The sequence below is a fragment of the Plecotus auritus genome (genome assembly GCF_963455305.1).
Source record: "Plecotus auritus genome assembly, chromosome: 8".
In the NCBI taxonomy this organism is placed as follows: Eukaryota; Metazoa; Chordata; class Mammalia; order Chiroptera; family Vespertilionidae; genus Plecotus; species Plecotus auritus.
Genome location: NC_137782.1, coordinates 30,470,363 through 30,497,417, shown reverse-complemented (window position 1 = coordinate 30,497,417; position 27,055 = coordinate 30,470,363). Strand labels below are relative to the sequence as shown.

At 59.0% G+C, this 27,055-nt stretch overlaps 1 protein-coding gene across 1 annotated transcript in view; it reads left to right on the top strand.

Moving 5' to 3' along the window:
• Positions 1 to 1,071: 1,071 nt before the first annotated feature.
• Positions 1,072 to 27,055, top strand: part of PLXNA1 (plexin A1) — a 54,037-nt gene continuing 28,053 nt past the window's right edge. The window contains exons 1-9 of the mRNA XM_080686911.1: positions 1,072 to 1,204; positions 6,639 to 7,896; positions 10,162 to 10,344; positions 21,632 to 21,772; positions 22,695 to 22,795; positions 23,099 to 23,222; positions 23,322 to 23,475; positions 23,813 to 23,912; positions 25,155 to 25,269. Coding sequence (XP_080543037.1) covers positions 6,661 to 7,896; positions 10,162 to 10,344; positions 21,632 to 21,772; positions 22,695 to 22,795; positions 23,099 to 23,222; positions 23,322 to 23,475; positions 23,813 to 23,912; positions 25,155 to 25,269 — 2,154 coding nt within the window. The 5' untranslated portion in view covers positions 1,072 to 1,204; positions 6,639 to 6,660. The remainder of the gene's footprint in view (positions 1,205 to 6,638; positions 7,897 to 10,161; positions 10,345 to 21,631; positions 21,773 to 22,694; positions 22,796 to 23,098; positions 23,223 to 23,321; positions 23,476 to 23,812; positions 23,913 to 25,154; positions 25,270 to 27,055) is intronic.

Below are 27,055 nucleotides of genomic sequence, written 5' to 3'. Positions count from 1 at the left end.
CAAGAGAAGGATTAACCCAGAGATAGGATAGGGGCTGCGAGAGGGGAGGGAGGGGATGAGGCGGGAGAGGGATGAGGTGCGAGGGATCCCTTGGCCAATCTAAGTCCTTACCCCGGGCTGTAGCTGTTTTCTGTGGAGATGACAGCGAGATTCTCACCAAGCATGAGCATGAAGGTACTCTGCTGCTGTCATCCACCAGCTCGCCTTCCCACCATGAGGCTCTCTGGCCCTATCGGTTCTTAGATTTTCTCCTGCGCCTCTCCTCGCTTCCCCTGGGGCATTGTGCTAGGAGGACTCCCCAGGTCCCCACCTTGGGGCGGTTTTCAGAATGTGCAGGCAGCAGGATGAGCCTTGTCACCGGTTAATGCAGTCTGCCCCCATGCTGGGCAGCCCGCGGGAGTGCGGGGGACGGTCCGGGATAGCCCGGATTCCCGTCCCACCACGCCCCCACCTCAGGACCCTGGGACTAAACTTTCCTCCAGGGTCGCAACCACGTCAGTGAATGCGCAGCAGGGAGGGGGTGGGCGGGTCTTACGGCCCGGCCGAGGGCTCCATTTTGCTCACTGGAGAGAGTACCCATTCCACCTAAGAGTTGTGTCGTGGAGGCCAAGAGCCGAGGACACACGGAGCCTCACGACCCTGGACAGGGCGCTTTCCCTCCTCGGGCCTTGGTTTACCCTTCCGGAAACGAAGGTTGTGCTCCCACCCCAGGCCCACGGAGGCCGGGCTCTGTCCCTGGAGACGGGAACTCAGGACAGCCCACACACGGGAGCTACCCGGGACGTCCTGCGCAGCCCCCGCATGGAGCCATTTAAGGCCAGCAGCTGCATCGCTCTGAGAAAGCGCGCAGTGGGCCCAGGAGGGCGCGCGGCGCGGGGCAGAGCGCCCCCTGGAGGCCGCGGACGGCCCCGCCCCCATGCCGGCCCCGCCCCCGCCAGCCCCGTCCCGGCCTCAGGCCGCGCAGGCGCATCGCGTGGTGCTCCGCGGGCGGCGAGATCGAGGCTGGTCTGCAGCCGCGCGGCGCTCGGCGCCCCATTCATGCTGGGCAGCGGCGACGCGGCCACGCAACGGAGCCGGGGTGCGGCGGCGGCCTGGGGCTGGGCGACCTGCGCGGCTGGGGCGGCCCCGCGGCTGGGCAGGCGGCAGCGGCGCGGGCGGCGGGGCGCGGCGATGGCCGGTGGCGGGGCGTGCCCCGGGGCAGCCGGTGAGTAGGGGCGCAACTTTCCCCTCGGCGCGGCGCGGGGGCGCGTGGTCTCAGCGAGGGCTCCCCGGGTGGGAGACGCCCTCGGGCCCGGGGCGGCGGCCTCCGTTGGGCAGCGGCGTGCGACCGGGCGGGCAGGGGGTGTGCGTGGGGAACTGCGGCGCGCGTGTCCGCGTGTCCCTGCGGCTGCGGCCCGTCTCCCGCGTGTGTCCGGGCGCGGCCGCGGCGCCGGCGCTTAGCTCGTCGTGTCCCCGCTGGCCCGGAGTCGGACCCGGCCCAAGGCCTCGCGCCATTGGCCTTTCCCCCGGCCAGGCCCGGCCCGCGGAGCTTCGGGAGGCAGCGCTCTGTGCGGGCGCCGAGGCTGGGGCCGCGCTGCCCTCTCCTCAGAGGCAGGAAAGAAAGTTTGCGGCGGCCCCGCGGGGAGGGCCCTTGTGGGTGCCCAGGCCGCGCCCGGGGCTGGACCGCGGTCGGACATCGGGCCGCCGGCAGGGCCGGGCCGGGCTAGGCAGGCCCCAGCAGGGCCGCGGGAGCCGGAGGAGGGCGTGCGGGGCTGCGCCCCCAGTTGGCCCTCAGGGCCCCGGGGTGGAAGCTGGAACCGCTTCCTCCGGACTCACGACTCCCCCTCCCCCCGTTGCTCTCTCTGGCCTGGGGCACCGGGAGATGGGTGCTATGTCCGCCCAAGGCCCACAGGGCCGCGCACCCAGGCTGGGAGGGGGCGGTCGCCCCGCTCGCTCGGGCCTCCTAGGACTCCCCCCTCTCAGGGCCTCTCCAGGGTCAGCCTGCTTCCCTCGGAGGCTTCCGATTGCTTCCTGAAGGGTCCGGGCCTGGTGTGCACCATGGCTAGGGCAGCGTGGCTGATCGCGGGCTGCCTCTGGGAAGGGGAGCGGGGCTCCAGGGAGTCCCCTGCCTGCTGTGAGATCCAAAGTGCAGTCGGGGAAGGGGGGTGAGAGGGGCTCCAGTGACTGCTTAGAGCCCGGAGCTGCCATTCCTCTTTTGTGGGGTGCTGGGGCCACGCCCCTTGAAAGAAAGGGGTGTGTGTGTTGGGGGTGATATGGACAATGCCTTTGCTCCCTGAGCCTTAGCTTGCGCACCTTCTTCTATGTGCTGGGGCCGGTTTTCTGGGTCTGTGCAGGAAAAGGGGGGTAGGGCTCAGCCTTTGCTCCTCGCCCCTGTGGAGCACCCTCAGTACCCTTGGCTCCCTGTTGGTTTTGGGGTGTACAGGAGAGACCAGGTGTTGCACCAGGCAGCCAAGACTCTGCCCAACCCTTGAGGAGCAGCACCCAATCCCAATGCTAGAGGCAGCCCATTCTGCTTCATGGCCAGGCTGCAATGCAAGTCAGCCTGGGAGGGTGGCACAGATAGGCCCAGCAAGGGCATTTCAGGCAGGTGACGGCATGGACAGAGGTTTCACAAGCTCCTATGTGTTGAGGTGTGTGCTTGGGAGGGGGGGTGGGGGGACAAGTGAGATGCCATGGACAAAGCAGATAACCCTTTTCTGGCCTCCTGTGTCCCCGAGGTCATTGCCTCTGCGTTTGGGTCTGCCAGGAGGAGAGGGTACCACCCCCAGGGAAGGCCAAGTGGTGGGCACTTTTTCTGAGAAGCAGGACTCCAGTGCCCTGTCCAGATCTCTGTAGGTCTTGGTTCCTGAGGGCTGGTCTGTTGGGAGAGCAGGGCATCTCAGGACCACCTCCCGAGGTCCCTGTTAGGGGAGGTGGGGTGGCAGGCAGCTCTTTGTCCTGATTGATAATGGTGAACCACCGGGTAAGATGGCAGTATCGTCTCAGTCCCCTCCCTGCTCCAAACTGTCCAAGCCCCAGAAGGACCCACAGCCGGGGATGTGGGGCTTGGGCTCTCCCTCTGTGAAGAAGGTTCTGAGTGAGTGAGGGTCTTTGTTTCTCAGGGTGAGGAAGAATGGTGGAGGGGCCACTGGGAGAGGGACAGGGGACATTGCTCTCTGTTGCATAGCTGAGCCTATCCTGCCCAGGAGTGGAGCATCCTGTGCCAAGCCTGTCTGCTTCTGTCCTGGCCTCTCTCACCCTTGCTCACCCCCAGTTGGCACACCCTATACCAGTTCAGCTTCATCCTCCCTTCTGGCGCTGACTGGGCCCCAGGAAGCTGCAGTCATTCTCACTGCCCCCTCCAGGAGGTTCCACCCCAGGCCTTTGCTCTTGCTGTCCAACACCCAGGACACCTCCTCCCCCACCAGCTCCCACTGTGCCTGGTCCTAAAACTGGTGAATAGGCTCCATGGGGAGCTTCCCTAGGCCACAGTGGCTGGTTCTGCTCCTTCCCAGCAGCAGGGCACAGCATGTGTGGTGCTCCCTTCCCCTGGCCTAGCATGGTCCTCCCCAGCACCCAGGCAGCTTCGGAATGAATGCTTTTTTTCCTGGGCAGACCAGAGGTATGTGGGAGTCCCAGCAAGTCTGCTGGCTATCCAGATCTCTGTAGGAGCGTGGGAATCCGTCCCTGTCCTGCCTGGACTAGCTGCGTGACCTTGGTCTATCTGAGCCCTGGGCACCCTATCTCTAAGATAGGAGAAGTGACCCAGACATCTTTGCTGGCCCTTATGAGATGGTGGTCATGAGGGACCCATCCCTGGGTCCTGGATCCCCTTTTCCTGGCTGGCAGCCCCATCCCATTGGCCTGTCCCTTCTCTTCCCTTCTGGGCGGTCTCTGTTGTGGGAGAAGAAGAGGGGGGATGAGCCCATGGGGTGTGGGCCCAGGGTTTGGATGGTGGCTTCTTCAGCTGAGTCTCTCCTGTTTAATATAAAAAGTAGGGCCCGTAATTGCATTAAGATGTGTATAATTATCCCGGAGGAGGGGAGAGCCCAGCCCCTGGTAATTGCAGGTCTGCTTTGAACTGATAAACGGTGAGTGATTCATGTTTTCTTTGGAGTTCACATGCACTCAGCTTTCAACCCAGGCCTTGCTGCCACTGTGAGAAGCCTTTTCTCTGATCTGCCTTGGGCTTCTGAGCTGGGGGCAGGGTGTAGAGGGTTGGGGACTCCTCTCCTGGCTGCCAGCAGAGGTCCCTGGTGACTGTAGTTCTTGGGGCTATGTCTGGGCAGAGATCCTCAAGGAAAGGCAGCTGACATCCTGCTAGGAGGGTCCTGCAAGGCAGCACAACCTGGTTTTCTTGCTAGTGGGATCCTGGCTAATGCCTCTCGCTTCCTGAGCCTCAGTTTCCCTACCTGAGCAGTGGGTGTGGGCATTCACTGGGCAGAGGGTATGAGGAGAGGGAGGACAAGGTGAGGGAGCCGGTCCTGCTCTGTCCAGGACCCATTCATTTATTTATTCTTTCATTCACAAGTATTGGCTCCTGGGGTCAGCTTTGGGGATACCATGGCAAATCACAGAGCTAGGCCCTGCTCACAGGGAACTGTCATTCTAGTGGGGAGAGTGTCTGAGAACAATAAGTAACAAAGCCATTAGCAAGTCTTGTGCTGCAAGTTCAAACTGGGTGACTGGTTGTGAGGGAGCACTTGCTACCTTTAGCTAGCAGGTTAGGGGAGGCAGCTGAGACAGAGCGGGGGTGTGGGAGCAGGAGAGGGGACAGCAAGTCCAAGGGCCCAGGGGAAGGCAGACATGGCAGACCTCTGGGCCTTGTCTGGCAGTCAGCTGCCCTGTGCCCAGCTCCCAACATGGTCTTGGCAGAGGGTCCTTTGGGCCTCAGCTTCCCAATCTGTAACATGGGGCTGTCAGGCTATGTTAGAGGCATTCTCTGGGAGCAAAGGATGTGTGCAGCTCTCGCCAGCACCTGCCTGCAGTTGGTGCTCAGCATCTCTGCCGTCATTCTCCAGCCAGGAGTTGGGTGAGAGGCCCCAGCACATCTGGCTGAGCCAGGATAGGGCCCTTGCTGGCATGGAGAGTGTACTCCTGCTGGTGGCACCTTGTGGGAGTTCCCTGACCTTCCCCTCTTACCCATGAGAAAGAAACTGTTGTCATTCCATTTTACAAATGGAGAAATGGGGCTGCATGGCTACAGCAACAGAGTCTGGATTTAAACTAGTACCTGACTGTAAACTTCTGGGCTGGGGGAAGATGAGACTTTTCCAGAGAAAGGGGGTGCCATAGCAGAATTGGGGAGCGGGGCTGGTGACCTTAAATGTGGTTCAGAAAAGTGGCCTGGGCTACTGGCTGGAGACTGGGCTGTAGGTGGACATGAGCAGAGGGGGCCAAGTGCTATGGTCATCCACGTGGGAGAGGGGTGGGCAGATTAGGAGAGATTTAGGGGGTGAGTGTAACCTGGGGATGGAGGCTGAGGATCATGGGCATGCCTGGGCCTGTTATGAGAGTGGGTGGTGCTGGGAGCATGATGAGGTAGGGGAGGAGAAGCGGGTGGAGGTGAGCCTAGGGGCTGGCCAGACTGGGTCTGGGTTGGGGTAGAAGGGCTGAAGGTTGGGGAGAGAGAGCCACTGCTGAGAGATAAGGTTCAGGGAGCCTCTGATCTTTGAATGAATTTCTCTTTACTTGGAGTTGGGTTAAAGGTTTTGAAGGGGAACTCAGGCAGTTCACTAGGGCACCTGGGAAGGGTTAGGTGGGGGGCATCTGGGAAGGGTTAGGTGGGGGACAACTGGGAAGGGTTAGGTGGGGGGGCATCTGGGAAGGGTTAGGTGGGGGACAACTGGGAAGGGTTAGGTGGGGGGGCATCTGGGAAGGGTTAGGTGGGGGGGCATCTGGGAAGGGTTAGGTGGGGGGCACCTGGGAAGGGTTAGGTGGGGGGCACCTGTTGGCTGGGGATACGGATGATAGATGAGAGATGCACACAGCTTGGTTTCTGGATCAGTCTTCAGAGTACAGGGGCTTGAGGTCCAGTAAGGGGCTGGCCCCAGAGCGAGGGTGACCCAGATTGCCCTCTGCCCTCACTGAGAATTCTGCCCGTATGTCCTTGTCTGCTGTGGGGGTAGTGCCTGCAAGTAGGATTGTCCAGGGCCTGCAAGGGAGCACTTGTCCCCAGAGCCTTGAGTATAGGCTATCACCCTGGGAGCTTGGAGTTTGGGGGACTTGCCCCTAGGACATGGGGAGGCTCTGAGTCAGGCGGTGATGGCTCCCAGTCTAGACCCCCAAACCCTTCTCACCTGCTTCCTCGTTCCTGGGTCCATTACTTTCTTCCACCTGGCTGGCAGTGGTAGGCCTAGGCATTCATGGTGCGTGTCTGGTAGCCAGACAGGAGTCCTGTGCTACATGTTGGGGTCACAGGCTTGGTCTTGATGACTCCTGGTGCTCCCCTTGCATTTGCAGGGTTTTAGGCCAGGGAGATGTCCTCTCTGCACCTCTGGCTTCTCCAGGGTTAGATCGTGCCTGTGGAGGTGGAGGATGGGATGCCCCAGCCTAGACAGGCACACCAGAGAGCTCAGCAGCTGGTATGTGGGCGTGTCTGCCCTCTAGGGGTAAGGTCTTGCTTACACTCACACCTTCTCTCACTGTTCTCCCCACAGGGCTGAGGCTCCTGGCCCCGTGATGCACATCCCTGCAGGACCTGAGCACCGAGGCCTGAGGCCCAGGCCTGCCATGCCCCTGCTACGTCTAAGCCCGCGGGTGCTCCTGATGCTCTTGCTGCTGCTGGGGGTCATTCGGGCAGTGGCAGGTGCCACTAGGGCTGGCGGGGGTCGTCAGCCTGTCTTCCGCACCTTCTCAGCCAGTGACTGGGGCCTCACCCACCTGGTGGTCCACGAGCAGACCGGCGAGGTGTATGTGGGCGCAGTGAACCGCATCTACAAGCTTTCGGGGAACCTGACACTGCTGCGGGCACACGTGACAGGCCCTGTGGAGGACAACGAGAAGTGCTACCCACCACCCAGCGTGCAGTCATGCCCGCATGGCCTGGGCAGCACCAACAATGTCAACAAGCTGCTGCTTTTGGACTATGCTGCTAACCGCCTGCTAGCCTGTGGCAGCGCCTCCCAGGGCATCTGCCAGTTCCTGCGGCTGGACGACCTCTTCAAGCTGGGTGAACCGCACCACCGCAAGGAGCACTACCTGTCGAGCGTGCGTGAGGCAGGCAGCATGGCAGGTGTGCTCATTGCCGGGCCGCCGGGCCAGGCCCAGGCCAAGCTCTTTGTGGGCACGCCCATCGATGGCAAGTCCGAGTACTTCCCTACGCTGTCCAGCCGCCGGCTCATGGCCAACGAGGAGGACGCGGACATGTTCAGCTTTGTGTACCAGGATGAGTTCGTGTCGTCACAGCTCAAGATCCCTTCAGACACACTGTCCAAGTTTCCGGCCTTCGACATCTACTATGTGTACAGCTTCCGCAGTGAGCAGTTTGTGTACTACCTCACTCTGCAGCTGGACACACAGCTGACCTCGCCCGATGCTGCCGGCGAGCACTTCTTCACTTCCAAGATTGTGCGGCTGTGTGTGGATGACCCAAAATTCTACTCATATGTTGAATTCCCCATCGGCTGTGAGCAGGCGGGGGTGGAGTACCGCCTGGTGCAGGACGCGTACCTGAGCCGGCCTGGCAGCGCCCTGGCTCGCCAGCTAGGCCTGGCTGACAATGAGGATGTGCTATTCACCGTGTTTGCTCAGGGCCAGAAGAACCGTGTGAAGCCGCCCAAGGAATCAGTGCTGTGCCTGTTCACGCTCAGGGCCATCAAGGAGAAGATCAAGGAGCGCATTCAGTCTTGCTACCGTGGTGAGGGCAAGCTCTCTCTGCCCTGGCTGCTCAACAAGGAGCTGGGCTGCATCAACTCGGTGAGTGGGCACTCTGCCTCCTTAGGGTGGCTGCTCCCGCCCTGCCAGCCTCACAAACTGAACAGCCTTGGCTCCGTGTGACCCCATTCTCCTCTGAATAACAATGTGCCACTTACCCTGTGCCAGGTGCTGCCGCTTGCCCATTGTTTCCCAGAGGGTAGTGGTCGGCCTCAGAGCTTGCTTGCAGCTCTAGGCTGTCCTCTTCCTTTAGGAGGTGTGGGGGGAGGAACAGGACATGTCCTTCAGTCCACAGGTCCCTGTTGGACAGAGTAATGACCACGTGCCTGGCACTGTTCTGGCTGCTTGCTGGCCCCTTCTAGTCTCTATTTTACAGATGAGATCTCTGAGGCTCAGGAGATGAGGCACCAGACAGCATCTCCCCCCACAGTACCCTGTCAAGAGCTCTGCTTACCTTTGTCCTGGGTGCCTGGCCATGTGGGATTTGATGACACCAGCACTGACATTGGGGCTGCCTGAGCACATAGATACTGGGAGCTCAGTAGCTGGCAGCCATAGCTCCTGTCTCTAGGCCCTGATGGGGCCGGCCTGGGACCAGCTGCTTTTGGGGAGCATCTCGTGTGCTCAGGTGGTAGCAACAACTTTTTTTCCAGAGGAAGACACCAGGCTTAGAGGGGAACTTGTTCAGGGTTGCAAGTGAAAGAGCCGGGAATTCACCCAGTTTGGGGACTTCCAGAGCCAGGCCTCAGCCCCACTGCTCCTGCTGCCTGGGATTTGCTGGGTGGCCCAGAGAAAGCCTAACCCCACTCTGGCCTCAGTTTTCCCATATCTGTAATGGGAGTGACACTTGTTTGTCTCTAGGGCAGGTGGGATGGTGAGGGTCCCCTTCTCATGTCCAGTGCAGTGGGGGCCTCATGACAGGGCCACCCTCCACATCAAGGCTCTGGGTACACTAGACCTGTGGTTGGCAAACTGTGGCTCGCGAGCCACATGCGGCTCTTTGGCCCCTTGAGTGTGGCTCTTCCACAAAATACCACGGCCTGGGCGAGTCTATTTTGAAGAAGTGGCGTTAGAAGACATTTAAGTTTAAAAAATTTGGCTCTCAAAAGAAATTTCAATCGTTGTACTGTTGATATTTGGCTCTGTTGACTAATGAGTTTGCCGACCTCTGCACTAGACAGATGCATCATTCATTCTCCCCTTGGTCTTTCAAGGAAGGCATTCTATCTCCATTGTACAGATGGAGAAACTGAGGCTTGGAGGGGCAGTGCCTGCTGAGGTCACACTGTGATTTTCATTCCTTGTGCCCATGGCCAGGTCTGCCCCTTTCCTGGGCATTGGTCCTACTTCCTCATATCCCCTCCAGGACGCCAGCCCAGCCCTGACCTTGCCTCTCCTCCTGCCCATCCCCTTCTGGCTCCCAGCCCTGGTGGCTCTCTCCCTCTACAAACCTCAGACTTGAGCCTGCTACCGAGGGGACCAGCTATCCCCTTTTATCCACCTAACAGCCGTGGGCAAACTACGGCCCTCGGGCCGGATCTGGCTGTTCTATCCGGTTCTCTTGCTCTCCCCTCCGCTCCTTTACTTTGAATTTATATTAGTTCACACAAACACTCCATCCATGCTTTTGTTCCGGCCCTCCGGTCCAGTTTAAGAACCCATTGTGGCCCTCGAGTCAAAAAGTTTGCCCACCCCTGACCTAGAACCTGCCTTGTTCACTCTGCCCTCCTCCCTTTTGCCTTGGAACAGCCCGCAAATTCCCTGTCCTCTGGTCTTCTCTGTAATTTCACACTCAGTCACCTCCTCAGCTGGGCCCCTCCCCTTGCCTTTTGTGTTGACCCTTGTCTCCTCTCTTGAATAAAATCCTGCAAGACAGTATGTTGTCCACAGCCCCCTCCAGGGCTGTCCCCTGCCTCCGTGTGGCTATCACTGGGGTAGTGCGCCTGGTCCCTGGTTGGCTGCTCCCTGACCTTCCCCCAAGCTGCCTCCTCCTTCATGCCTCCTGATCCAGAATGTGTGTGGGGCCTGTGTGTAGTGTGCATGTGAGAAATGGGTCTAGCCCTGGGCCTGCTGGGCCTCAAGGAGCCTTGGTTTCTCCATCTGTCGAATTGGTTCCCACTCTCAGATCTGTGTGGGGGTGCCCTGGGCCACATCCCTTCTGTATGGCCCTGTGCTTGCCTAGGAGGACCCTCCGTGAGTCCCTTCAGTTAGTAGAGCTGGCTGGTCCTGGCTTTGAGGCTCCACTCTCAGGGAGAAGGTGTTTGGGCAGGCTGGGCAGCCTAAAGTCTCACCTCTCTTCTCCCACAGCCCCTACAGATCGACGATGACTTCTGTGGGCAGGACTTCAACCAGCCACTGGGAGGCACCGTTACTATAGAGGGCACGCCCCTGTTTGTGGACAAGGAGGATGGCCTGACCGCCGTGGCTGCCTATGACTACCGGGGCCACACTGTGGTATTCACTGGCACTCGAAGCGGCCGCATTCGAAAGGTCAGGCCTGGGAGTGGAGGTGGGGATGGGATAATGGGGTGGATGGAGCTGGGGGTAGGAGACACCATTGCTCTGTGACCTGGAGGCCAGATCCAATGTATGAAGAGTTGGGGGCGCCGCCCCTGTGTTAGGCTCAACAACCGTGGGGACTCAGACAAGGGGTAAGCGTGGGCCAGGGTGCCTCAGTGGGCCCCTGCCTGCCTTCCCTTGCTCCTCCTGTGGGTCAGTGTTGCATTTGATACTGTAAAGGCTTTGGCTGGACGGATCAGGGTTTGTGAGAGGCCTGGCCATTCCACCATCCTCCTGGGGCCTGGAGATGCTGGCCCTGCTTGCTGAGGATACACGATAACTTGGGAAGTCTGTGTGTATGGGTGGTGGGGGCAGGCACACCTTCCTGGGCCCCCTCCCCTCCTGGGGATCCAGTGTCTGCTGAGGTCGCCCTCTGCTGTGTGGGAGGCCCACCCACCCCCCACCCTTTGAGGAGGCAGCAAGGCCAAGGGCAGGGCAAGGGTAGTGTCCCTCACCCCCACCTGCCATTGGCTGGGTGAGTGGAGTGTGGTGGCTCACTGCAGAGTGACAGGGACCAGCTCCAGGACCATCCCCTGGGCTTCTCAGGACGAGAATGGGGGTATTGTGGGGCAGGGCCTGTCTGGTATTTCCAGGTTTCCTCCTTACCAGCAAGTGTTGGGCTGAGCGGAGCTGTTATGGAACTGGGCTGGGAGGGCTTCCTGGAGGGGCAGGTGGAGTGAGCCACCTTGTGAGTCAGGCTGACTTGGTGGGGCCTGGGTAGGGCTGGCCTGCTGTGGAGGAAGGTCCCAGGGCGTCTATAGGATGGGATGCCTCGGAGCCCAGGGAGTCAGTGCAGGGACAGTCTGGCTAATGAAATAATAGCTGTCCCGTGGCCTCGTGCTGACACAGCTCCCTGCTGTGCACCATGGCTGGGGGCTGGACTTGCCTGTGCTCTCAGCTCCCATGTGGGGTATGGAGGAGAGGTCTCCCCATGTCTGCATGGTGGGAATCATGTTCCACTCCTCACAGACTCCATGACCTCGGAGAAGGGACACCCCCCGCCCCAGCTTTGGGCTGCTGACTGAAGATCACCCTGGGGTGCTGAGGGTTTCTGCTCACAGTGACTGTGAGGCTGAGTGCCTGCCCAACTAGCTAGTGGGGACACAGGGAGGCCAGTGCAGACCCTGCCACCTTCCATGTAAGCCCCTGTGCCCTCGTGTTGAAGGTACTGCCTGTGGCCTAGTGTGGGGCCCTTTCCCTTCCTATGGGTGAGGCCCCCACTCAGCATTCACTCCTTCCTGCCCCAGGGAGGACACACAGGGCTAGGGGAGCAGGGACGAGGGCCATCAGAGCCTCTGTGGGGTGTGTTGCATAGGTTGTGCCAGGAAGGGACCAGAGAACCTCCCCCTGAGGTGGGTGCGTGGGAAGTGCTGGGGAGTCCCTTGGACACATTCCACATGGTGTCCCAGAGCCTGTTACCCGGGGCTGGGAATGCCTCTCTCAGTCTTTTGATGGCTGATGGCTGGCAGGCAGCTGGCTGAGGTACTGTCTATGCCCACAGACCACCCTGCAAGTCTGGGAGAACAGGTTAGTACACCCCTATTCTGCCCACTCCCCCCACCCCATACATACACTCCTCACTCTCTGTGCCCCAGGGCCTCTTCTGGGTGGGATCTGGGTGGGAGCTTTTGAGTCCAGTTAGTCTTGCTCTCCTGCCTCTCTGACCACTCCCACAGAGGAGAAACAGACCCAGCATGTGGACTGTGGAGTTGGACTTGGGCCCATTAATGAGAAGGGGCTTAATTGGGCATTGGAAAGCCAGAAGTCCCCTTCTTCCTTTCCTCACCCCCTCACCCCCCATACCTGTTTTACAGAGCCCCAGGGGTACTGGCTCTTTTCACCCATGGACTCATCAGCTGGGCACCACACACTGCGCATGAATGGACAGTGCCCTTTCTGTATGTGGGGTCAGTCATGTCCAGGCTGTCCCCCCAGTGGTGGCAGTCTGCAAGTTTGGGGATCCTATTGCATTGATTTTGAGGCTCTCAGAAGTGTGCCCCTGCCTCACCCCTAGACTTGCTACCTGCACCCCTTCCATCCAAATGTACCTGCCCCAGGAGAGGGTGGCTCAGTAGGCTGTTGCATTGCTGTTCACACCCCAGTCTCACACAAATAGCTGAGCGTGGTGTGCTCTCGGCTCTCCCCCTCACCAGCTGTGTGACCTGGAGCTGGCCAGTCCAGCTCCTCTGAGCCATGGTTTCCTGAGTGCAGCCTGAGGAAGGAGAGAGGATGTGCAGGCAGGCCAAGAGCGTGGTGTGCTCCTGCTCTCACTTGGGACATGCAGTGAGTGCCTGTGTGCTGGCGTCTCCTCACAGCAACCCTATCATCCGATTGACAGACGAGGAAACTGAGGCATGTAGGTGGAAGTTGCGGGCATACAGGGTTGTTGGCTCCAGGGTACTAGCTGTGACTTCAGCCTCTCTACCTTTGTATGGGTCCCTGGAGGACAGGAAATGGGGGCCCCTACTTCAGTGACCCTCTCCCGCTCTGAGTAAGCCTAAGGTGGCCCCTCTTCCAGGGACACCTCCCCCCCACCCCACCCGCTCCTGCCCTGAGCTGCCAGCCTGCAGGGCTCTTTCTTTCCACAGCCCAGGGCATCAGCTTAGGACCAGGCCGAGCTCCAGCTCCTGTGGCCCAGCCTTCCTCTGTCTGCCTCCCCCTCCTAGAAATTGGCTCAGATCCCACCCCAGGGCACATCTACAGGTGGAGGATAGGAGCAGGGTGGTGGGGCTAGGGGGAAAGGGTGCCCCCCTTTGCTCCTCAGCTCGGGTTCCAGTCCCACTCTGCCACCCCAACTCTGTGACCTCCCCTAGGTTCCCATGCTAAGCTTCTAGCCTTGACCCACTGCAAAGGATGCCTGCTCCCTGGCATATGCCTTCTGGGCTAGGGACCAGCAAGCATCAGCGGAATTCACTCTCCCGCCTCAGCCCATGGGGGTGGCTGTGGTCCAAGGGCTAGGGCCCAGGCAGGAAGGGCCATCGGATGCCCTCTGTTTAGCCCAGCTCAATGCTGTGCCACCTTCCTGCTCATCTACCCAGCTACCTCTCCTCTAGGCCTTAGTGAGGGCTGGGCCCTTCCTGCCCTGGAGGTGGGACCTCAGGCCTGGCCTTACTGTGTGAGTGCAGTGGGCACTGCCTTCCTGCCCTCTGTTCTCACCTCATGCTGAGGCCTGGGGTCCCCACCCGCTGCTAACCCAGGGGCAGTACATTCTATGCTGGACACACCTCTGCCTTCCCCAACCCTGGTCCTTCTTGGGCTCTCTTTAAAATTTTTCAATCCTCACCCAAGGATATGTTTTTATTGATTTTAGAGAGAGGAAGGGAGAGGGAAAGAGAAACATCGATTGGTTGCCTCCCATGCATGCCCCAACTGGGGATCGAACCCACAACCTAGGTATATGCCCTGACTGGGAATCAAATTAGCAACCTTTTGGTGCATGGGATGATGCTCCAGCCAACTGAGCCACCTGGCCAGGGCCTTCTTGGGTTTTAAGAAGCCACTGAAGAGCTCCAGGGATGTGGTTGGCTCCTAGGAGAGACTCTTCCAAATGTATAATATTGTAGCTGATAAATTTAATACTTGCAAACTTCAGCTGGTCAAGGCTTACTGGGGGTGCCCCCTAACTCCCCTCCTTTTCCCTAGAAGTCCTGCCTGCCACCTGCTACCCCCTATAGGCAGCCTCCCCTCCTGGGCTGACATGCCCCCAGAGCCCCAGCCCTGCATATAGCCCCTCCCACCCTCACCCGTTCTGTGGCCTCTGGGGACCTCCTTGGCCTTGTAGGAGTTCCCAAGATAGATCCTGGTTTGAGTTCTTCATAGTCAGCTCAGTACCTGCCCCCTCCCCAGCCTGGTGGCCTTCTCTGACTCTCCCTTTCTGCCAAGTCCTGTGGGCCTGGTGAGGGGTGCCCTGGGGCCAGCCCTGCACAGGCCCTATCAAGACTTGGCTGAGGAATTCAGTTCTACCCTCAGTGCAGCCTTGCCCACTCTGGTGGCTGTGGACCCTGTCTTCCCAAATCTGTATTTTGTGTGCGATCTCTTGATGGTTAAGTTTTGGCAACTAATATACATTTTTAGAAAGTGTCATAGATCAACTCAAGGGTGCTGTGAGCCACCAGTTTGTGGCCTGGGGATATGGGCCATGACATTGTGGGCACCAGGGTACTATGGGTAGGCCTCAGAGTGGGGCCCAAGGGACAGCTGTCCAGGTGGGCGCTGTGGCTGCTCCTGTCCAGAGTGAAGCCCCCTCCTCTCAGGTTCTCAGTTTCCTTCTCTCCACACTGGGCAGGCCCTGCCTCCCCTGGCTGTTGGGTGGCCCATGGGCATGTTGATATTCTTTCCTCTGTGGTGATCCCTGTATGGAGGAGAGACCGAGGGCTATGGCTGCAACACTCATCCCCCAGAGCCTGGGCCAGGCTGGCTGGGCTGCCATTCCTATGCACATAGCCTCACATCTGGAGCTGCCTGTTCTCACCTTGCCCTCGGGCATCACTGCTTTGCCTGTGGTTGCTGCTCTGGGTCTAGACTGCTGGGGACAAAGACACCTCTTACTGGGCCTGGAGAGCTGAGGACAGGGATACCTCTTACCCTCCAAAGGCCTTCACATCTCTAGAAACTTCCCTCTAAATGCCTTTTTCCATTCCCCTGGTCCCCCTCCCTCCCCCCCCCCCCCCCCCCCCAGCCAGGATTCTGAAATTCAGAGAGTCAGAAATCCTGAAAGTCAAGTGGCGCATTCAAGACCTATGTGGAGTGATGGGTAGCAAGTTCCTGCTGCTGGGGTGGCCAGTATGGATCTCTTCTCAGAATCTTTGTGTCAGGTCCTCCCTGCCCTGGGCTGAGAACCTGTTCGGTGCATCCATCAGGGACCCCTGTTCCCCAAAGCCCAGGTCTGTGCAGGAGGCAGGTTGGGGAGCCTTGTGAGGTTGGGAGCAGGGGTGAACAGGGATGTTGGCCCCAAGAGAGATGTTGGGCAGGACCAGGCCCCAGCACTGTTTGTGAGACTCGACCTTGCTGTGTGGTAGCCAGAGTAGTTCTGTGTTATGTGGTGGCATGTGCTCCGCACATATGTACATGATGTTCTACTTTGGGGGCGTGGTGGTGTGTTCCTCGTGGGTCTGTGACAGCAGTGTTGCTTCACGAGTTTCTGTGCATGGCTTCCGTGACCGAAGAGCCTTGTTTCTGTTAGGCTTCTCCCTGGGAGTTGGGCTGCCAGATCTGCTGTGGTTTTTACATCCTGAACCTCCAGGTGTTTTCCAAGACTAGGTGGGGATGTGTGGCAGAGCCTGTCAGGGTGGTTGGTCAGCATGCACTCATGCTTATGCCAGGTTACTGGTCCTGGTGGTGGTCATTCCCCTGGGGATTGTTGGCAGGGAGTGGAGCGGTCCTGGCTGCCAGCTTCCTTGTCTTAGGTGTTTTGCCTGTGGGCCCCACAGGTGTACTGCCCCTGCCCACCAAGGACAGTAGTCACTAGAATCTTTGGGTGGCATCGCATTGTGCCCTGTGGATGTGTGCGTGTGACCTTCTCTTTGTGGCTCCCCTGGTGCAGCTGTCCATGGTGCGCTGAGCTAGAAGGGCACAGGGACCTCTCATTCATCCTACGGGTCTGTCTAAGCCGTCCCAGCTCCTTGTCCCAGAGCACATGCTACATGAGCATTGCTTCTGCTTCCCATCAGGTGGTGGCCAGTGGAGTTGCCCACAGATGTGCATGGAGGATCCTGTATGGCCCAGCACTCCAGGCCCCCTCCTCTTTGTGGGGTCTGGCTAATCAGGCCTCATCCCTGGCAGAGGCACCTGGGTACCTTTGATAAGTATGACCCTTGCAGGTGCTGGCTAGCATTGGCCTCCCTGTGTTCATTCCTTAGCATGTCCAGGGCCAGCCTGGGGGCAGCTTCATGATGGCCCAAGGTTACTGCCCACAATGTGCAGTCTCCCCCCACCCTCCCACCCATGGTAGACTGGGCCCTGCCCTCCAGGACATGTCCTCTTGGGGGTCAGAGTGTGGGAGCCCTGGCAGCACAGTGAGATGGGTACAGAGGCTGGAATAGTCCAGGGGATTGGGAGTCTGCTGGGAAGGGTGTTTGGAGGGAGATAACAGCATGGCCAAAACTCAGGGTACCTTAGTGCATGCTGGGAACTGAGGGGGCCTGAGGAAAAAGAGGTGTCAGGTGATGCCTCAGGCAACTCTCATTCCACATGTGGTAGCCAATTCACTGGTGATCTTGCAGTGGTCAGTGTTGTGGGGGCAGGAAGATATCCCACAGGATTCTGAGACTTTGGAGTGCTGGCCTTGGTGGAGGCAGGGAACCAGAGGATTGTGGTGGCTTCAAGAAAATGGAAAGGGCTTGTGTCTACTTGCTTGTGCTGGGGACCCAGCAGGTGGGGGTAGGGTGGGTAATATGGATCTGTAAGGGCCCTAGCTCTGTGGAGTTCTGGCGTCATAAATGGGAGGGTGGGCAACAAATGCCTTTTGAGTTTGAGATGACATTGGGCCAGTCATCTCAAACTCAAAAGGCATTAACACCTGGTGCCACAGCATCCTTGGTTGCACCAGGTGTTAAATTTCGGGCTGCAGGTGGGCACTGTGACCACATCCCAGCTGAGGACAGTCCCAGACAATGGCGTGTGATAGAAGGCCGTGTAATCTACACTGCCTCCTGGCCTAGCTTTGTGCAGCCTCCACAGCAGCTGCAGATTCTCTGGACGAGCTTTGCACCTCCGCCCTATGGCAGGGTTGAGCCTTAGGAGCCCAGTCTCCAGGCAGCTTCCAGCAGGCTGGCCTCCCCAACTTTTGGAACCTTGACCTCTTCACTTAACTCTGTTAGAGGTGGTTGTCTGTTGGCAGATGAGACTGAGGGTCATGGAGGACCACTGCTTGTGTTGATTGGTCCCTGTTCTTCTCCGTCTGTGAATTGGGAGGTGGGAAAGATAAGATTCCTGGGATCCTCTCCCACACACACTTCTGCCAGGTGTGTCTGGCCCATTTACAGCCATCGGGTCTCTTTCAAATCATGTTTTAATTATTCAGTTACTGCCAAGAGGAAATTGCTAGTTGCTTTTCCAGTATCAAATTCTTCCTAGTCTTTCTGAGAATGTTCCCAGGAAGGGGCCTGGAACCTTACCCCAATCAGAGGAGGAGGGAATCCCATGGCAGCCCATGAGGGGGAAAGAATAGTCCAGGAGCTTGTGTCTGTCAGGGCCTAGCCATTTGGCCCTGATTGGGAAGGAGAGGGAAGACAAGCTCTGCTCCTTGGGGAATCCTTGCACAGCCCCTCCTCCGGCCACCCTCCCTCCCAGGGGGCTGGGAACAGGCTTGGCAGCTGCATCTCGGGAGGAGGAGGATGCCTGTGAGGTCCCAGCCCTGTGTGCTGGCTGCTGCTCCTGTCCTCTGCCTTTCCTCCCACCCATGGTCCTGTTCTTCTACCCCCAACCCCCGTCTGGAGACCAGGAATGAGCTCAGTCAGTGCACCCTCACTTCACAGACATAAGGGCTGCATCTTGGGGTAGGCATAGCAGAGAACTCTCTTCCTTCCTTTTGGGCTAAGCTGGGCAGTCCCCTGCCTCCGGGCAGCTAGGGCGCGTGCCGGTCTTGGCAAGCAGCCTGAACAGCCCAGAAATCCACCCAGTGCCCCCGCCTGCCCTCAGCCTGGAGAATGGGCCCTTTGTTGGTTTCAGGCTGGACAGACAGCTGACCTGGTCAGGCTGTCAGCTGCCTGCCCGCAGCAGTTGGCCAGGGCCATACAGTGATAGGTGCAGGGGAAGCCAATTGGGCCAGCCTGGGCCTGGGGCCTCTAGGGCCAGGGGCCACCCACCTGCCCCTAGCTGCCTCCCCTTGGCCCTGGACAGGGCTCCTTCTGCAGGGACCTGAGAGTGAAAGGGTGAACCTGTTCCCTGGCCCATCTGTGGGGAGGGCAGACGGTGCCCCAATGGTGGTGGTATTAGGTGCTCAGCCCATGATCAGTGCCTTGCCTGGCCCTGGCTCCAAGAGGTGTCTGGTGGTGCTGATAGCCCTTTGCCTCAGCTCAGAATCCAGGGAACTCCCAGTACAGAGGAGTACTCAGGGAAGACTGAGGGAAAGTGGACAAGGCTGGGAAGCCCAGGCAGAGGCTGGTAGCTATGCCCCTCTGGGCCAGAGCTGTGGGTGGGTGGGTGGGTAACTGAGCCAGGTGCAGCCTGGGATGTGCTCAGGGAAGCTGGACAGCATTGCTAAAGCCATCTGGGTAGATGGAGGGCTCCTTTCTCAGCAAGGGCGGGGAAGGGCACTATGACAGAGGGACCTCTATGGCAGAGCTGGATTTGGGCTCTGAGCTTTTTGTGATGGGAGATAGAAGGGAGGGCGGTCGCAGCCAGTCCTGGAAGTTCTGGTGGTCTTTCAGGAAAGGTTTGCCAAGCACAGAGGTGACAGCTGGAGGTAGGGGGGAAATACCAGGGGACTCCGGAAGTCTCCTGTGTGCTCTTGCAGGCCCAGCTGTCCCAGGGTGGGCCACCTCCAAGTAGGTGGCCCTAGAGTGGACAGCTGTGGGTGTGGGTGTGGTGTTGGCATGTGCACTGCTGGTGGCATGTTCCCGATGTCCTGCCAGAGGTCTGGCCCTTGCCTGCCCTGCATGCTCATTTTCTGTGGAATGCACTCCTGGTGGCACATTGCATCTATCCTCCCACTTTTGGGGCAGATGCTCTGTCCCCAAGTGCAATTGACAGTCCAGGGCCTACACAGGCCCCACAACCTGAAAACCAGCCAGGACACAGCACGCATGTGCCCAGGACTGGTCATTCCCAGCTGGACCCCTGACTATCACATGTGTGCATGTAGGGGCCCTGGTGACCCTGGACCATGGCTACTCAGTGTGCAGTGTGGGGCTGTTACCCACTCTCATCTACCCTCTGGCCTGTGGGCTGGGCCTCCCAACACCCTCCTCGCTCTGTGCCCTTTAGGAATGTCCTGTCTCCTTGGGGCCTGCCTGTGTGTGTTTAAGGGCTGGGGGCAGCCCAGTGTCGGGCAGGTGGATAGACAGATGATGTGTTTGCTCCCTGTCGCAGCTGTTGGGTGCCACCTGTCAGAGTCGGCATGCTGCCGGCCCAGGGGCGGGGGGCATTCCAGAACCCATGCCTGGCCTGCATCCCCTCTCCCACCTTCTCCAGGACCCCTGGGAGGAGGCCCAGCTCGCCCCCTACCATGACTCAGAGCTCATGTGCCCCCCTGGATGTGACAGGCTATGCCTCAGCCCATACCCTCATCCCTGAGAGGGAAGGTGGGGTTCAAGAGTATCCCCTGTCAAGGACCTGGGGGCAGGTGTTCCCCAGTGAGAGACTAGGCTGGGGTGTTGGAGGGAGGGGCCGTAAACTTGGCACTGAGAGATGGGGTCAGGCTTGGACTTCTGAGTGCTGCTAGAGGCATCTTCAGGGATGGGGGCAGGGGAGTGCCAGGCCTTGGGGAGAAATCCAGAGTCCTGATTCTAGTCACTTGGGTTAGGACAGCCTGAGCTCAGGGTCTCCACTGGGGCCCTGCCTTGCCCTCCTATTTTGCTCCCTGGCTGCTGTCCAGGCTGGCCTTGTCAGGTCTGTGTAACTGGCTGCTGAGGTTTGGTGATTGCCATGAGGCCTACCTTGTGGCCCCCTTTGGCACACTGGCATGTTCCTCACTTAATCCTCAGAAAAGCTTTGGTATGGGGAAGGCTGGCTGTCATTCCCCTTTGACAGGGAGGGAAACTGAGGCTCAGAGAGGTTCACCCCCCTACCAGGGTCACACATCTGGTGGGTATCTGAGCCAGGGCTTGGGCCCAAGCAGTGTGTGTCCAGAGACTGGACTCGGCTTCCTGGGCCCTCTCTTGTGGCTGATGTCTCTTCTGGGCCCAGCAGCTCAAAGAGCTGACCTCCAGCTCCCTGGGAGTAGTGTCTGCCTGCAGGCCGCCCACCCAAACAGGGCAGGAGGCTTGTGGGAGTAGGCTGGATGTAGGTTGGGGTCCTATCTGGTTTCCACAAATAGGGGCTCTGAGGATGGTGGCCCCCTCACTTGGTATCTTCCTCCCAGAAGCCGGGCTGGAGCCATTTGGGCAGTTACAGGCCCACCCCGGGTTCACCACCCCCTGCCCAGCACTGGGCGGTGCTCTTCCTGGTCTGGTTTGACTTAAGCCTGCCTGCTTGGCTGAGAGGCAGCTGAGAGGATGTGCAGCTGAGCAGAAGTGGGGGGTGGCTCCGGGCTCTCAGGAATGCGGCCTTCCCAGTCTCTCACAGCCAGCAGCCTCTGGCCCGGAGACACAGCGCCACACCCTGGCTGGCTACCCTTGTCCAGCCCCTGTTGGAGCTTTTCCCTGCCCCGAAGCCCACCCCAGTCAGTCAGGCCCACCCTGTTCCATCAATGTGGGGGTGCAAAACAGGGACTGAGCCCTGGCCCCAGCCCTGGCCCTGAGGTGGAGGTGGAGAGGTGGGCTTGCTGCCCTGGTATAGCCAAAGCTGGGAGGGGCCTGAGCAGAGCCAGAAGCTCTGTGCCCTGGGAGCCTGCCCAGACCAGCTGAGCTGGGCTGACGCTGCCCCATGAGTCCCATCTCTGGAAAGCCCCCTGGGTCTCTCTGTTAATTAAATACATTTGTTTGGTAAAAGCAACTAAAAATACTTGTAGCATTGCAAGCTGCAGAGAAGAGCTGGCTAATTAATGCCTAGTTTGTTTGGTATCTGAAATACAACTTCCTCTGAGGGTGAGCCCCAACTCCAGGATGCCCTGGGGCATGCCCCTCACACTCAAGCAGTCTCCTCACCCTCGAGGCTTCAGGGGTCTCACTTCTTAGCCTTCTCAGCTGTACTGGACCTCCCATGCTCCCTGCAGGCCCCTCTTTTCCTCCCTCCCAAATAGCCTCTCCTCTGGGAGGTCCAGTCTGTCCCAGGGAAGGTGGTGTGTTTTCAGGGGTTACCTGCCACCTTTGCATTGGATATGGTTGTGTGGCTCCGTGATAAGTGAAGGGTGGGGGCTGTGGTTCTCTCCAATCCCCAAAGACCTCTACCCCTGGGCTGTGGCCTTTGTTGACTGAAGAAGGGTCTAGGCCAGGACCAGCTTACTGGTATGCAAAACGTCCTGCGCGTGCCACTTGGGTTGAGGTGGGGGCCTCAGCCTTGTTCTTGTAGGGCTTTGGGGGATGGCTAGGGGAGGGACTTGGGACCCCCACTTTATGTGGGTGTAGGACTGGGGCACAAAGACATCGGCACAGCTTCTCTCAGGCCTTCAATGCCACAGATCCTGGTGGACCTGGTCAACCCTGGCGGCCGGCCAGCCCTGGCCTACGAGAGTGTAGTGGCCCAAGAAGGTAGCCCCATCCTTCGTGACCTGGTCCTCAGCCCTGACCGCCAGTACCTCTACGCCATGACGGAAAAGCAGGTGGGTGCTACACTAATAGATGCATGTGGGTGGGCCTAACCTGGGGGGCTGCGCATGGCCGCCGTGGCCCACACTGCCCATGCTGCCTCTAGGTTCTCCTGGACCAGGTTAGGCATTCCCACCCCTCCCTGAGTGACTTCATATCCACAGGAGCAAATATTTGAATGAGAACATTATCAGAGTATTGGGGTCATTGCAGGGTTTGGGGCAGGCATCTGGAGCCCGGAGTCCTCAGACTGTGAACTGGCCCAACACTGGCCGCATGTGCCTGGTGGGGACTTTGGGCAGCAGCCTCTATGGGGCCTGTGGCTGGCCTGGCCCAGCTTGTCAAGGCCATGTGCTGTGTTCCAGGCCTGGCCTGCTTGCAGCCAGCCTCTGCCTTTCTGCTCTGCCTAGTGAACCATGGCAGTTGGAGTGAAGGGGGTTGGGAGGAAGGTGGGAAAGACAAGACCTCTCTTCCTTGACCAGCTCTCACTTCTCTGCCCCTCTCTGGCTGTCTGGTTCTTCCCCTTCTCTGGGGACCTCAGAGCCAAGCAGATGAGGTCAGGGCAAGTGGGGCCCAACCTTCCTCTGTGCTTAAGATATGGGCCAACAAGCCATGGATCCCCTGGAACCTTGGAGTCCAGGCAGATGGGAGAATAACTCTGGCTGGAGCAGTCGGTTCTCTGGATGACTCACCTGTACCACTTGCTCGTTCCCTGGCCATCACCATCCTTGGCTCCCAGGGAAGAGGCCTAACTCAGCCAAGGCTGTGTCCCCCAGGACTGGCTTTTGAATAGTCCTGGCTGGAGGAAGTCCCAAGATGGGGGTGTCCCTGGATTATGGGGTCAAAGGGGCACATGGTAGTGCTGAGGAGGTGAAGCTGGTAAGGGGTCTCTGGGATGGGCCTGGTGGAGCCTGACACAGAGTCCCCTCCTGCCAGGTGACACGAGTGCCCGTGGAGAGCTGTGTGCAGTACACTTCATGTGAGCTGTGCCTGGGCTCTCGGGATCCCCACTGCGGCTGGTGTGTCCTGCATAGCATGTGAGTCTGGATGGGGTAGGGTGGGCAGGAGGGCCCTGATGGTTGTCTCTGCCCTGGGAGGGCCCCAGATGGCCTTGCTGTGCACCTCAGGTGGTCACAGCTCACCTCCGAGCTCCTCTGGGTCTTCATTGGGTTTGGCAGTTTCCTGTGACCAGCTGAATGACAGCCAGTCCAGCCACATCCCAGTCAAGACGGGGTGCAGTGAAGCTGGTGGGCTTCCCCAAGTACAGGTGTTGGCTCTGCTGAGCATAGCCTAGGTGCTGGGTTGCTCCTTGGGCTAAGCCCAGCCTCCTCTGCCTGTAGCTGCTCCCGTCGGGATGCCTGTGAGCGGGCGGATGAGCCTCAGCGCTTTGCCTCAGACCTGCTGCAGTGCGTGCAGCTGACTGTGCAGCCTCGCAATGTCTCCGTCACCATGTCCCAGGTCCCGGTGAGTGTGGCCACTCGGCTTGGGCCGAGGGATGGGGCGGGGAGGGGGAAGAGGTGACAGGACTCCATTCACCCACACCTCCTGCCCTGGGTGCCCTAGCTGGTGCTGCAGGCCTGGAATGTGCCTGACCTCTCCGCCGGTGTCAACTGCTCCTTCGAGGACTTCACTGAGTCTGAGAGCATTCTGGAGGACGGCCGTATCCACTGCCACTCGCCGTCCTCGGGGGAGGTGGCGCCCATCACTCAGGGCCAGGGTAAGTGCACCACAGCTGGGTCTGGGCAGCGTTCGAAGGGGTCTCCTGCTGGGGAGGTGGACTGTTGTTGAGGACAGAGAATGGGTGTTGCATGGTGACCAAGGAGGATGGCAAGGTAAAGAGCAGATGCCAAACGGGAGCAGTGTATAGACAGGAGACAGGTGCAAAGATGCAGGGGCCCACCTGGTATGCTCAGGTGTCCATCAGCCGGAGGGACTGAGGTGCAGCCAGGGGCTGTGTACCTGGTGGTTGGGATGGTCCGTGGTGAGACCATTTCCTGTTCGGGGGTTGCCCTACATGGGTGGTCCTGGTGATTTGAGCATGTGCTGCCCTACAGGAGACCAGCGGGTGGTGAAGCTCTACCTGAAGTCTAAGGAGACGGGCAAGAAGTTTGCATCTGTGGACTTCGTCTTCTACAATTGCAGTGTCCACCAGTCGTGAGTGTTTCGAGCCTTGTGCACGGGCAGGACATGGTGCAGTGGTCAGGGTGGGAGGCGAGTTCTGCTGTGAGAGCAACCCCCTGGACAGAGGGGCCAGATGAACCTGAGGCAGGGGCAGCGGTCAGAGCAAGCGGGTGGTGACCTGCACTGGTTCACACTTGGAGAGTCTTGCTCTTAGCCTTGGTATGAGGAATGGCCTGTGGGCACCAAAGCAAGGCAGGGAGCTCCAGAGCGGGGGGAGGACGCTGCTAGGCTGTCTAGATGGGCAATGGTGTGCCATGGGACAGGCTATTCAGTACCTGCTATTCTGGGACAGGTAGCAGTCCAGGTCCTCTCTAGCTCATGTTGCCCCAGATGTGGATTGGGGGGTAGGGGATGGAGAGGCTGAGGCACAGAGAACCAGGATGGAAGCTTGATGCCTGGCCTTGGAAGGGCCAACATGGGTGTGGGGACGGTTGGGTTCAGCCTCAGCTGTGCCTGCCTTTGTTGATGTGGCTTGGATATCGTTACTACCAGGGTATGACCTCTGTTCTGGGCCGGCCGGGATCCTTGGGGGGCTGCACTCCAGAGCTGGAGGGTATTGAGGGTCTCAGGAGAAGCCCAGTGGCTGGCAGGTTGGTAGGTTCTCAGAGAGCCAGTGGTATATGCCTGGGGGTGGTAGTGAAGGGGGCCACAGAGGCTGTAGAGACGAGGTAAGAGTCATAAGCTATGGGGGCAGAGCACTGAAGGGGCCCTGTCTAGGCTCTGGGGACGTTTCAGAATGACTGGGACAAGCTCTTGTCAGGCAGAGCCTTCAGGGTGGTGGATATCTCCCATAGCTCTATCCACCAAAATTTAAATCTAAGTTAAGACAAGACAGAATTTAAAATGTACTTAGTGTCACTAACACATTTCCAGTGGTAATTGTCATGTGTGTCCTAGTGTGGACGGTGTAGACTTTAAATGTGTCCGTCATCAGGAAGGCTCTGTAGGCTGGTTCTCGGGTGGACTGTCAAGTTATTCAGGGTCTGGGGGAAGAGCAGTGAAGGAGGGAGGGAGCACCAGGCAGTTCAGTGGGTAAGACCAGTTGACAGGGAAGGTCTCTCTGAGCAGGTGGAGGATCAGCCAGTGCAAAGGCCCTGGGGTGGCCCCATGATCAACCACGGGAGGAGCAGCAGGGAGATGCTGTGGTGTGGCCCTGTACGGCAACTGGTGGAGGCAGGTGATGCCTGGCCTCATTGTCCCACTCCCTCCTTGCAGCTGCCTGTCGTGTGTCAATGGCTCCTTCCCCTGCCACTGGTGCAAATACCGCCATGTGTGCACACACAATGCTGCCGACTGCGCCTTCCTGGAGGGCCGCGTCAATGTGTCTGAGGTAAGGCAATTTCAGGGGAGGGGGGGTGCAGGGTTTCGGTGTTGCAACAGAACCAGGTGTCGCCTGCAAGTGTGCCTGGGAGAGCACCTATGGGTAGCTGAGATGCCAACCAAGAGGTCTGTGAGGTTGGGGACATCCTTTATGGCTGTTCTGGCCTGAGGCCAGCCAGTGGCATTTATTGGTGGTCACTGAGTCTCTTGTGACTTTTAGGGGAGCTGCAGAAGCCTCAGACCACATGGGGCACCATGTGGAGAGGGATCTGACCATACAGGACAATGGGAGCCTAGAGTGTCAGGTGTCTGGCTAGGTGGGCCCAGTGCCCTGAGTTCATGTGGACAAGGGGACATGTCAGATTGATCTACAAGGAGCTGGTCAGTTCCTTGGAGCCATCTGAGGTCCTGGGTGGTAATTGATGGTAATTAGGTCATAATTATTTGGAGTCTGAGCCAAGGTACTGACTTCATGAGCAGTATGGTCACTACTCCTGGAACCCAGGCTCTCAGGACCAGGATGGGCAGACCTGGAACCTGCTAGGCAGGGAGGGAGTGGCCAGGGGTCTCCATGTCCAGCCCGCAGATCCAGAGCCGGAACTTGAAACCAAGGCTCTGTTCTTTGCAGTGACACCATGCCTGTTGGTGGGACAGGGCAAGAGGGTGTGGGTCCTGCCAGCCATGGGGACTTGGCCTGAACTTCTGTGAACAGTCCCGGGACAGAGGAAACGCATCACGCACAGGGCCCCTGCCATGCTGTGGGCTTCTCCTCACAGAGCCTTCCCTGGTCACCCCTCACATCACCCTCTGGACCTTTGTTGCACACCATGGGACAAGATGGCAGTGGGGGGCAGGCTGAGAGCAGGCAAGGACTGAGGGCATCTGGACCTGACAGTGTCTGTGAGAGTGAGAGTGTGAGGACCAGGGCCATAGAGGGTGGGCATTGAACTTGCTGGGAGTTGGGCCTGAGTGAGGAAATGGGCCAAGGTGTCCTGGGGGTGGGCAGGGGCCCTGGGGCAGCAGGAAGCTAGTGGGGCTGATTCCAGTGGGGTTAGTGACTGTGGAGTCTAGGAGCCTCGGCGGGCTGTTGTGGGCCTCGATGGCCAGGGGAAATAGAGCAGCAAGTGCAGACCCCTCCTGAAGAATCTGCTCATGCAGGCCGAGCGGGGAGTGATTGTGGGTCCAGGGAGGGTTATTGGGGGATGGATTTATTCCACATAGATGCCGTCATAAGCTGTAGTCCCAGGTTTTATGGGTACATTTATAGGGAGTGTAACATCCGCAAACAACCAATCCTATTGTTTGGAAGAACTTGGGCTCCCAGCCCATGTCTCTCCTTCCCATCTCTTGTTTGGATTTGGCTCCTCTGGGGCCACCCCTCACTCAGGAGCTTGCTCATTCTGCAGTGTCTTGGTTCCCTACCCCACTGGAAGGAGTCCCCAAGAACCCCACTACTTGCCCCGTCCCTGTACTCTCACGTTTGCTTAGGTTGTTTGAAGTGGAAGCCACCAGAGCATGTTAGGGAAGGGCGTTGAGGAGGCAGCTGGTGCAGGTCTAATGCCTGGCAGGGGTCCCATGTAGAGCACCCCTGAATCTGAGTCCACACGCACTCTGAACCCAAATCTAGAAGCTAGGGCTTTCTGCTAGGAATGCTGGGTCTGCCTTCTCCAGGAATGGGAGGAGTGGCCAGCATAGGACAGTCATGTGCCCTCTGTCCTGGTGGCCTCCTTACCAGGAGGGACTTGCCCTGGTCATGGTATCCCTGGAAGTGGAATGGAAGGGCAGTCTCCTAAAGT